The 12,140-nt window shown below is 41.8% G+C and overlaps 1 protein-coding gene across 7 annotated transcripts in view; it reads right to left on the bottom strand.

The window, feature by feature from the left end:
• Positions 1-12,140, bottom strand: part of atp2b2 (ATPase plasma membrane Ca2+ transporting 2) — a 99,308-nt gene that overhangs the window by 73,674 nt on the left and 13,494 nt on the right. For 2 of the 7 annotated variants that reach the window (XM_058054538.1, XM_058054537.1), the window contains exon 1: positions 545-1,397. In XM_058054538.1, coding sequence (XP_057910521.1) covers positions 545-743 — 199 coding nt within the window. In that variant the 5' untranslated portion in view covers positions 744-1,397. Of the gene's footprint in view, positions 1-544; positions 1,399-9,016; positions 9,194-12,140 lie in introns of those variants that run through there. The other 5 variants (XM_058054533.1, XM_058054535.1, XM_058054534.1 and 2 more) reach the window with 5 other exon arrangements.

Genomic DNA, 12,140 nt, shown 5'->3' with positions numbered 1-12,140 from the left:
TGCTAACCTGCATCTATTACTTGTTATCAAAAGTGTTTTGTTGTCATTTTATACACTTGAAAAAATATCATTTGTCATTTTAGAAGCTGTTTAATAAGTGTTGCATTGTTTTAGCGTAACTTCTTTTTACACTTGGAATGGATTATTTATTATTTTCTGATAAAAATTCATGTCTATCTTTTGTTCATGAATGATGATTATTGAATTTGCAGTCAAATGGAGGCCAAACATGAAGAGGACTGCACATCTCGCATGCACTAAACCTTTAAACCAGTTGGTATGCTCCTCAGCAAAGGGAGCGTGTGATTGGCTGACAGCAGAATGACACACATCGGGGGTCTCTAAACTGTCCAGAGAGATTCCTCTCTGCATACTAAGCAGGTAAACGGTACATTTCAAAAGGGACTCCCTCTGCCGTGAGCATCCTACATACGCCACCACCTCCTACCAGGTCTTCAACCATGCAGGAAGTGAGTCATAGGTTCAAACAACAAGACATCCATGTACAGAAACACACGTAATGGGAGCGTCGGTGGGGGCTTACCTTCCGTGGGTGAGGTTTTCAGTCGTGTGCACAGTCCCTCGACACCCCCGTAGTCCTCCTGGAGCTTGACCACCGCCTCGGTGCCGCGCATCTCCATGAGAGAGCGCAGCTCCATGAGGGAGCAGCCGAAGCCCGCCGCGTGGTTGCCCTCATTTCTTTGGTTCTTGGCGTAGAAATCACTATTGGACATGTCCCCCATGATGCTCGCCGCTCAGTCCGTTCACAGTTGTTATTGCTATGAGGACAGACTCTGTCTCCAAAGTTGGCACCCCAAAAAATAATAAAGAAAAATGACGCTTAAATATAGATATTAAAAAAAGGGGGCAAAATCCAACACTGAGGAGAGGAGGACAGAAGGGGAGGGGGGCGACGATGAGACTGCAGGGAGCATCCAGGTGAGCGTCGGACGGCCCCAGTGGTCAGGTCCTGAGAAGGTCACACCGGTCCTTTTTGAAGAGGAGGATGAGGGACTCAGGCTCACCACGGCTGCAGTCCAGACCTGCTCCATGCGTGGCTTCCCATTGCTGCCTCCTCTACATGGTGGTCCTCCCCATCACTGCTGCACAAGGAGATAGAGCGGGGGAGAAAGAGGAGAGGGAGGGCGGTTAGTCCAGAGAGGACAGAAGGTGAAGGACGGAGCGTTCGTGGCAAGGACGGTATAACCACAGCCTGCTGCGGTAACTCTGCTCTGCTAGCGCTGCTGCTAACCTCATTCTGAGGACAACCAGAGAGAGAGGGGGAGCGAAAGAGAGAGAGGATGGAGGAGGCGGAGGAGGACAGGGATGGAAAGAGAGAGAGAGAGGAGGATGCTCCTCTCAGATGCGGAGAAAAAGAAGAGGAGGTGTGCGCAGGCGAGGGAGGGAGGTAGGATTGCTCTGATGACAAAATGGAGAGGCGGCATGTCGCGTCGCACTGTTGGAGGGGCAGGATGGTGAGCAAGGGGGGTTTGGGGGTGGGGGGGGTGGTGATGCTATGGCGTCACACGTCTTATCTACGTCCACTCTTGTCTTCACCTCACATAAAAGGCACTTGCAGGTGACATGTTTATCATAAACCCAACCACATACCCTGAACGCCCCAATTATAGTCTCATTACATTTATCTTCAATGGTAGAAGGCCGCCATTGGGGAGAGGCTCTAATTCCCCAAATTTTAAAACGTCACATTCCCTTTTCAAACTTTAATAATGATTTAGCAAAGGAAAAAGTGTTTTTCTGTGATCGTTTATGAACAAATACAACACAACATACCAGCAACAGAACCAATCAACTTAAGCTTTGAAATTTTGGCAGTCCTTGAACGCACCAAAGCTTGTACTGTACATGAATCTTGATCTTATATATGTCATATGATCTCCAGTAAACATGGCACCTGTAGACTATGGGACAGTGGGGTCAGTGTCCGAGCACCTTTAATAGGTGGCATAATAATATGACAATACAAAGAGAGACATTTTCCTTTGCTAAAGCAATATTAATGTTAATAAATGGAATTTGACATTTTCAAATTTGGGAAATGAGACACTTTCTCCGATGATGGCGTTCTTCTATTTCAGTTCATTTAGCCATTTGTAAATGCTTAATTTAGGCAAAAAGTACGTAACATTTTTTCAGTCACAATATAACATATTCAATCACAAAATTTTATATATTTTCAAAAAACCGTGATAGCTGTGAAATTCAAAGTAATTCGGTATGACTATATGTATTGATGAACATGTCCTACAATCTTACCATCTTTGTGCTGTAATGTAATGCTGTAATGCAGCTTTCTAGCTGTAATGCCGGCTAGATCCCTTAAATGAAAGCAAACAAATGATCTCCCGGGAAATAGTGTATGTGTTTATTTATCAGTGTGTCTGTGCCTGGATAGCCAATGAAGCGTTGAGCTGAGGAGTGAATCTACATGACATGACTACAAAGAAATGACATCATCAACGGTACCAGATGGCACTACCCGATGCATCCCAGGATGGTTTGATGCTACCTGGGCATCAAACACATGGCTAGTTTCGCCTGCGAGGTGCTCGTCTCTGTAGAGCTAGACCATGTAGATCTTCAGTGAGGTTGACAGAGATGAAAGAGATTATTAAAGATAAACAAGGCAAGAATTCTATACTCGTTTGACTCGAGATATAATTAAGAACCTGACTTATTTTGACAAGTAGGCATGCTGGGTAACATCCATCCATTCACTAGGTTCACGGGTATGCTGGAGCCTATCCCAGCTGTCTTTGAGCGAGAGGCGGGGTACACCCTGGACTGGTCGCCAGCCAATCACAGGGCACATATAGACAAACAACCATTCACACTCACATTCATACCTATGGACAATTTGGAGTCGCCAATTAACCTAGCATGTTTTTGGAATGTGGGAGGAAACCGGAGTACCCGGAGAAAACCCACGCATGCACGGGGAGAACATGCAAACTCCACACAGAGATGCCTAAGCAGAGATTCGAACCCAGGTCTTCCTGATCTTGGCCTACACGCTAAGCTGCGTAACCTGGCAGGAGAACACTTGATTTTGACGGACATTTCACCCAAAATGGCCAACTTATTCATTCATTTTCTACCGTTTATCCTCACGAGGGTCACGGGTATGCTGGAGCCTATCCCAGCTGTCTTCGGGCGAGAGGCGGGGCACACCCTGGACTGGTCTCCAGCCAATCACAGGGCACATATAGACAAACAACCATTCACACTCACATTCATACCCATGGACAATTTGGAGTCACCAATTAACCTAGCATGTTTTTGGACTTAGCTAAGATGAAAAATCAGAATCTTACTGATTTTGAATGCCTACTATAAATCCAACTCGTTCTCATTCCGGGACCCTGCCACTGAGGCATTCTTCTCATATGTCAAACCAAGAAACCAACTGATTTTGACAACAATCTGAGCCAAGATGGCTGACCTCGCTAAGGTCAAAAGTCATTCAGTACACTATGTACTGTTTCCTTAGCCAATCTGCTGACCCACTCGATAGAGTCGTCCTTTGCTACGTTGCAGTTTTTGGCTTCTTATTTCTTCTTTCCCACTATGTTTGAACCCCTTTCTTAAGTTTAGATGAAATTAATTCGAGGCTAACTAGTTAGGATGGTAGAATGCTAAGTTCAAAGCGTCAGGTATCTCTTGGGTCCTTGCAGTCATCCTCTAGCCTACGCAGTACAGTTAAGCAATGTGTTGTAAACAAAGAATACCAGGAGTGTAAAGTTAGGGTGTTATTTCAAGTCCGCAGGGTATTGCATAGGGAAAAATTGGAAAAAAAAAAAATAATATTTACAACCCTTCATCGGGATAAACGAGAAATGACTGTAAACCTAAATATATTAGCTAAAAACTTGTGCTAAATGTCCCCTTGGGATCACTTCCTACTCTTATGTCTCCTTTGGACGTGTTCCTGTCCTCGTGGCTTGACAGTGACGAATGATGATCCAACGCTGCTACAGAAAATGCAGACTGTGCAATAATTAAAAGCTTTTTTCCAGTGAAAGTGCATCTAATTGGACTTCATGAACTTGAACACCATATGGCAGACGTGAGTTCCAACATGAGCAGATGCTAACACCATATGATCATCACACTGCTGCACAAAATATAGATATTATTGACGTATTAATAGAAGGAAACTGCATTGTCATAGTCATTTAGGAGTGCAACAAGTCTTTTGTCTACCTTGGCTGTCATACCGCTCAAAATGTACAATAAATGTGCAAACACGTAAGAAAGTGTGCATATAATACAAGCTTTTTGCTACGTTCCTGCTGTGTCTAACAATGTCCTTGAGCTATGTGCTGAGACATGAGCTGTGCCCACTGCAGCAGTCATCATCGCAGCAGCCGTACTGGCATAACGCGCCCCCTGCCTGTGAGAAAAAATGGTGCAAGAGCATCCACCTGGGCACCAGAACATGCACCTACACCTGCATGGCAAATAAAAGCTGCAATCAAATAAATGCTCCAGGATCTCGAACAAATGCAAAACAAAAACAATACCCATGTCCAAAACACATGCAAACACTCAAAACAACTGCAATGTCAGAGCACAATAACTTTTAAGTAAATTGAATGTAACAAACAAACCCATCCATCCATCTTCTATGCCGCTTATACTCACTAGGGTCATGGGGGAGCTGGAGCCTATCACTAGAGTTTGCATGCATTGAAAGCCCACTGTTAAGACAGAAAAGACGGGCTGACACCCCCAATTGATTGATTATCCATCCTTTCTATTGGGAAGCCTGAATGGCTCTGTGACCTTAAGCATATAAAGGTCCGCTGTCTGTTTTTTTGTCCTGTAGTGATTTTAAGGAAATGATAGCCTTACACCAAGAAAGAAATATGATTGATCGTTGCCTTTGTCGTCATTTTATACATTTGAATGTTTTTCCTATCGATTCATTGAACAACGGTGGGAGCATGCAACGATCCATCCATTTTCATCTTTTAAACATTTCATCTTTGTGCTGTCAAATAAGCTGAGCAAGAAGTACTCAATTAAAAAAGTTATTGATAAATCAATCAGACCTCTAAGCGTCCCTCATTTTGTACAATTTTGTACAATTCTGTATCCCCCTTCTGTCCCTATTGTAAATCTGTGGGTGGTACAAAAAAGGCATCAACTAGTTTGGTGGCATCTGCGGTGGCACAAATGCAAAACAAAAACATGTACCTGTATGAGTGATGGAAACTTAAATTAATTTTCTAATAAGTCACTCACTGAAATTAATCAGGGACAGTAAACCCTTGTTAATTGCGATTAATTGGTTCCAGACATGACCATGATAAGGGAAATTCCGTAGGAGTATTCCGTATTCAGAAATTTTATATTTTTTAACATTATTAGAGCCCTCTGAACATGAAATAACACCCCTATAGTCACGTTTACACTCTTATTATGTAATTGACATATAGAAAATAAGCCATTTAACCCTTTGGGCATTTTTTGAGAGTTTGGGAGTTTTTTTTTCAGTTTTGATAAAGACATACAGTAAATTACAAAAATCACCAGTATGACCCAAACTTTGTGACTAGCATAAATTCCATCCATCTTCCATGCTGCTTATCTTCATTCGGGTAATCCTCACTATCCCAGCTGTCTTTGGGCGAGGGGCGGGGTACACCCTGGACTGGTCGCCAGCCAATCACAGGGCACATATAGACAAACAACCATTCACACTCACATTCATACCTATGGACAATTTGGAGTCGCCAATTAACCTAGCATGTTTTTGGAATGTGGGAGGAAACCGGAGTACACAGAGAAAACCCACGCATGCACGGGGAGAACATGCAAACTCCACACAGAGATGGCCAAGGGTGGAATTGAACCCAGGTCTTCCCGATCTCCTGACTGTTTGGCCTGCATGCTAACCTGGTAGTAGTTACTCTTCCCCACATGCTATGTACACAGATATTTATCCAATTTGAACCTGAGTCACCCTAAAGGAGACATTTAGAGGGCTGTTTCATGCACACATGATGATATATTTCTGCACGCTTGCATTCAAACACCCATGCCCTTTTTGTTTGTCAGGAAAAAAAAAAAAACATAAAGAAGAAGATTTGAGTGAGAAATAGGACAACGGGCATGAGGCCTAGAAAGAAAGACTAGAAATAGAATGGGATGTTAGTCTATCTTTGAATTGGGCTGTCTACTGGGAGATAAGGTGCGATTGGAATGGCTGGCTATAGTAGAGCAGCTCAATCAAGCTGTTAATAGAACAAAAGGAAAGGATTAGAAAAGATTTACCGGTAGCCATTTTAGCCTTCCCTCCGCTGAAACACATTATTCTCACATATACTGAATGTCGCCAAAAAATGTTGCTTTAATGCCTCAATAGTTAATACAATAATAATATACAATTAGGACATTTTTCCCAAGGAAACTCAAGATTAATGATACATACAATTGTAGCAACAAAACAACTTTTTTATCGCTCCCTTCATCATCTTGCCATCACATTAAGCTGGTGTTGTTTTTCATACTTTTCCAATCAGCCTCAAAGTGAACTGCCTCTGATGTGCTCCAATCAATAGTCTGACATTTCAAGTCGAAACATGAGGCTGTGGACTGTTAAATGTGCATAAAATCAAAGGAAACGCTAGGAAAGATGCACAAGTACTACTAAGCAGGCAGATATACCGTACATGCACAAATGTGTCACTACATCAGGCCATTACACCATCTAAGAAACATATTAACCAGAATAACAAACAGTTTTGTTGGGTACAGTACCTAAAACAGGGATTCTCATTTTTTTCTGTCATGCCTCCCAGATTTATTTCCTTGATTCACCAGGGAGAAAAGCCAAGATTCCACAATGCAGTTTTTTTCTGTTTTTTTTTTTTTTAAAAAGGAATAATTTTCAAAATGGTTTACCCATCCCACCCCATCATATCTTGGCATGACCCCCTGACATCACTTCCTGTCTACCCTCCCACTCAGCTTCCCCAGCACCAGAACACAATTACAGAATTGTTATTTCTTAATTATTTCTTAAAACCCAAAATTGCAACAAGCAGCATTGCTGAATTTAACAAGCCATTTGTGCAAATATGGCGCCTTATGCAGCTAATATTGTACTTTACACCAGAAGATGGCGGACATCTGTAACTTTAATCTGAGCAATATTTTGTGGGCGTGGCTTTATGCAAAGTGCAGGTATTGATAGACTTTCAGCCAGTTCGCTCTTCATGGTCCACAAGCAACATATACTTTTGCTGATGCTTTACTTAACCTTGTTTGGGGTGCAGGAGGGTTGAGGTGGGTCATCAAAACACCGCTAATAATATTCACAGGCATAATAGATAGATACTTTAATACTTTATATCTATGGTATATCTATATCTATGGTATATCTATATCTATCTATGGTGTTCAATATTTCACTATGATGATGATGGCTGGGTTTGCTTGATGAGGAAGAGTATCAAAAGATCAGACATTTTGATGAGCTGGTGGAGATAGGGATCTGACATATACTGAGCCTAATGGTGTCATAATATGCAAATTAGATGAGTGAAGTGAGCATGTTGGCCACACAGTCAGGAGATCGGGAAAACCTGGGTTCGAATCTCCGCTTGTGCATCTCTGTGTGGAGTTTGCATGTTGTCCCTGTGTGTGCAAGGGTTTTTTTTTTTCCCCCGGGTACTCCGGTTTCCTCCCACATTCCAAAAACATGCTAGGTTAATTGGCGACTCCAAATTGTCCATAGGTATGAATGTGAGTGTGAATGGTTGTTTGTCTATATGTGTGCCCTGTGATTGGCTGGCGACCTGTCCAGGGTGTACCCCGCCTCTCGCCCCAAAGTCAGCTGGGATAATGAGGATTACCCTAGTGAAGATAAGCAGCATGGAAGATGGATGGATGGAATTGTCACAAATTTTGGGGTCATACTGGTGATTTTTCTAAATTACTGTATGCCTTTATCAAAACTGAAAAAAACTCAAGTGCCTAAAGGGTTAAATGGCTTATTTTCTATATGTCAATTACATAATAAGAGTGTAAATGTGACTATAGGGGTGTTACTTCATGTTCAGAGGGCTCTAATAATGTTAAAAAATATAAAATTTATGAATACGGAATATTACTTTTTCCCTTATCATGGTCATGTCTGGAACCAATTAATCGTAATTAACAAGGGTTTACTGTCCCTGATTAATTTCAGTGAGTGACTTACTCAAAAATTAATTGAGTTTCCATCACTCATACAGGTACATATTTTTGTTTTGCATTTGCATTTGCACAGGTGCCACCAAACTAGTTGATGCCTTTTTTGGGATTGTTATGATGGGGTACCACCCACAGATTTACAATAGGGACAGAAGGGGGATACAGAATTGTACAAAATGAGGGACACTTAGAGGTCTGATTAATTTATCAATAACTTTTTAATCGAGTACTTCTTGCTCAGCTTATTTGACAGTGCAAAGATGAAATGTTTAAAAGATGAAAATGGATGGATCATTGCATGCTCCCGCCGTTGTCCAATGAAACGATAGGAAAATCACATTCAAATGTATAAAATGACGACAAAGGTAACAATCAATCATATTTCTTTCTTAGTGTATGGCTATCATTTCCTTAAAATCACTACAGGACAAAAAAACAGACAGTGGACCTTTATATGCTTAAGGTCACGCAGCCATTCAGGCTTCCCAATAGAAAGGATGGATAATCAATCGGGGGTGTCAGCCCGTCTTTTCTGTCTTAACAGTGGGCTTTCAATGCATGCAAACACTAGTGAAGCAAGCCAATCAAACACGCAACGAAAACAGTCGCTCGCTGGTAGCATCCAACACAGAAAAAGATAAGCATGCCTATTAATGCAACCTCCAATTTCTGACTTCCACACACACACACACACACACACAGCCAGAAGAGACTGGACACAAGAAATGATGCGCAGTCATGTAACATACATACATGACCTCACAGCCATGCCACACTACCACAGCCTACTTACATGACATCAAGGTTACAATCGCCCGCAGTGTTACAATCCACCTGTGAGCACACCGACACATGCAGCAGCGATGGTGGTGGCACCGGCGGACAAACCACCGTGACAGTGTGTGTATGTGTGTGTGTGTATATGAATGAGTGTGTGGAGGTGTGTGTGTGTGTGTGTGTGTGTGTGGAGACGGGCTGTGAGCAGCTCTCTCTCCCTGTGCTGCTGCCACCTCAGCTGGGGCCGTCTCAGCGCACAGCCTGTACCATGTCGGCAGGCAGCGGGGGGTGCTGGGTACAGTGTGTGCGTGAGGCTTTTTTCAGTTATTTGTGGGTGAAATGGGTAAATAGATAGAACAATTCAACAAAAAGGATGAGTATTTCTTTGAAGGAATGTATTCATTTTTAGAGCTTTACATTGAATTCTGGGCTCATATAGAGCAGCTATACACAATAACCCACACAGAAAGCTTTCTAGATCTTCCACAGTCTGCACCTCTTCCAGTCGTGTTTTCTTGGATTTCCTGCCTCCCGCCCAAACGATCAGTGGAATTCACTTCACCCCAGGCCCTCCTTCCGCCGAGCCTACTAAGTCAGTCAAATTGTAGCCCATATAAGGAAGTCTAGGTTGCATTGGCATTCGTTTAAAAAACTCTGTAAAATACAGCATGAGTCATTAAAACTGCTTTCAGGGCTCAGTTCATATGGTTTGATTTTACCGTATGTAGTCAGAGCTGGGAAAGGTTTGGACACCCCTGTTTTAGTACATACAGTTATTTGACCAAAAGTCAATAATAGTGCAAAATAATTAAAAAAAAAAAAAACTACTACTGGCTCTTATTAGGGTACTTTGTTTTACTTTGCCATACTGTGTCCAATATAACCTACATAAAACAATACAACAAAGAAACTCAATTATTTGTGAAAATACACATACATGAGACTAAAAAATATCCATTTGGTATTGATCAGGTATACTGATATTACCTATCATTCCTATTATCATTCCAATTGATTGTCACTAGGCATGCATATATTCCAATAAGCTGCAGCTGCGTTATTTAGTTTTATGTGGCATCTATCAGAAGTCATTGCTTCCTGCTTTCATCACCTATAGCTATGTCTGCGTCATTAAAGGATGCTGATGGTGTTCAAGAAGTGAAGCAAGAGCCAGCTTTCTGGGCGTTGCAACATGGAGAAGTATCATGGAGGGAGGGTGTCATTTAGTTGGAGAGCGATCCGGGGGGGGGGGGGGTGTCAAGTGTTACTTTGACACAACAGCTGTTAAGAGTCTTTAACATGTACACGCAAGAGAAAGGAGGAGAAAGCGCAGTGATGGAGATCAGACACAAGCTTTGAATATCAATGCAGTACGTCTAAAAGATCCTGCAGCTGCAGTGCACCAAAAAAAAAAAAATGTGGAGGACGTGAAGGAGATGACAGGTACAGTGCAGGTAACCGCCACAACCAGGTGGTCCAGGCATCGCTTCTCCTTCGTGTTCTCAGTCAGGGAAGCATATAGGATGTCTGTCATGTGTCAATGTCTAGTTATTTCATTTCACCTTAATGCTGACATACACCCACTTTATACATCCACACTATGCAAAAGACCTGCATGGAAAAAATGACTTCTACTCCAGTGTGCACTTGCTGCACGACCACATATTTTCAACTTTTACTATGAATTACTTGTATAACTCCTTTTTTGCGCATACATAACAGTTCAGTTCAGTTCATGACAGAGTGTCTAAATCAGGGGTCTCAAACACGCAGCCCGCGGGCCAAATGTGGCCCGCAGGACACTAGTTTGAGGCCCCCGCCTTGATATGAAAGTTTAATGTTAGTGCGGCCCGCGCAAGTTTGATATGGATGCTGTATGGCAGGGGTCTCAAACACGCGGCCCGCGGGCCAAATGTGGCCCGCAGGACACTAGTTTGAGGCCCCCGCCTTGATATGAAAGTTTAATGTTAGTGCGGCCCGCGCTAGTTTGATATGGATGCTGTATGGTATCATGTACCCAGAAAAAATTATTACGTTTGATTAATGTTCATGTTAAAGGTTAAATAACTGTTAATAGTTATCCTCCCTATCCGTGTGGAAGTGGTAAGTTTTTGGCTATTTAAGTTTAAAGGAAATAACTTGAAGGCTACCGTTTAGGTCGCTAGCTCTCTAGTTTGCGAGTTAGCATGTGTCTCAAGACCCTGCAGTTGCGCAATATGTTGTAAATAAAAAAAACTATAAATGTGACTATAGTAGTGTTTTGTCATGTCTACAGGGCTCTAATAATGCTTTGTTAATTTTAATCTGAAAAAATAATTTGTCTACCCACCAACTATATGTGGTTTCTTAAGTTTTTATTATTTGCTGTTTTATTATTATTATTATATTTATTTATTACTGATTGATTGATTTTCTTTATTCTTGATTTGTTCATTTATTTTTCATCTTATTTTGTGTAGAAAAATAAAAATTAACATATTTGAGAACAGTGGAATGTTTTATCAGAGCTTTTCTTGTAGAAAATCGGAACAAAAGCAAAGTTTATTCATTTTTCTGTTTTTAATAAATGCGTTTTTGGTTTGTTTTTTTGGAAAACCTGATGCGGCCCAGCCTCGCCCAGACCCTAGCTCCAGTGGCCCCCAAGTAAATTGAGCTTGAGACCCCTGGTCTAAATGATCTACAAATTCTTATTATTATGAAGAAGTATTGAACCTCAATAGAAATGTACAAACGTTCATCCTCTATGTCCGTCTCTAGAAGGAGCATCTCTCACCATTCTCTCTCATAAAAGCCCCATTTACCTCTTGGGGGGTAAAATGGAGATATCTTTAACCCTGTGTTTACTGTAGGTCAATCAGTCATCTCCTATCCTGCTCACTAGCCAATAACCATTAGCTTTATTAATTGCAGGGGCCTCAGACCATCTCCTAAGTGCGCCAGTAAAATACAAGTGTGTGTGTGACGTTAATGAGATGACTCCCAAAGGTCTAACCTTTCTCTCTGAGAGGTCATGCTCATAATATCCTTTACTTAGATTGTACATTATTCTTTCTGGTGAACGTATGAAGATTAAACTTAAGGAAGGATGTAAAACACCTAAAGACAGCTTAAGAAGACATACATGGAAAAACACACACACA

Source organism: Doryrhamphus excisus, chromosome 18 (genome assembly GCF_030265055.1).
Source record: "Doryrhamphus excisus isolate RoL2022-K1 chromosome 18, RoL_Dexc_1.0, whole genome shotgun sequence".
Lineage (NCBI taxonomy): Eukaryota > Metazoa > Chordata > Actinopteri > Syngnathiformes > Syngnathidae > Doryrhamphus > Doryrhamphus excisus.
The sequence above is the reverse complement of the archived record's forward strand: the minus strand, read 5'-3'. Positions and strand labels throughout refer to the sequence as shown.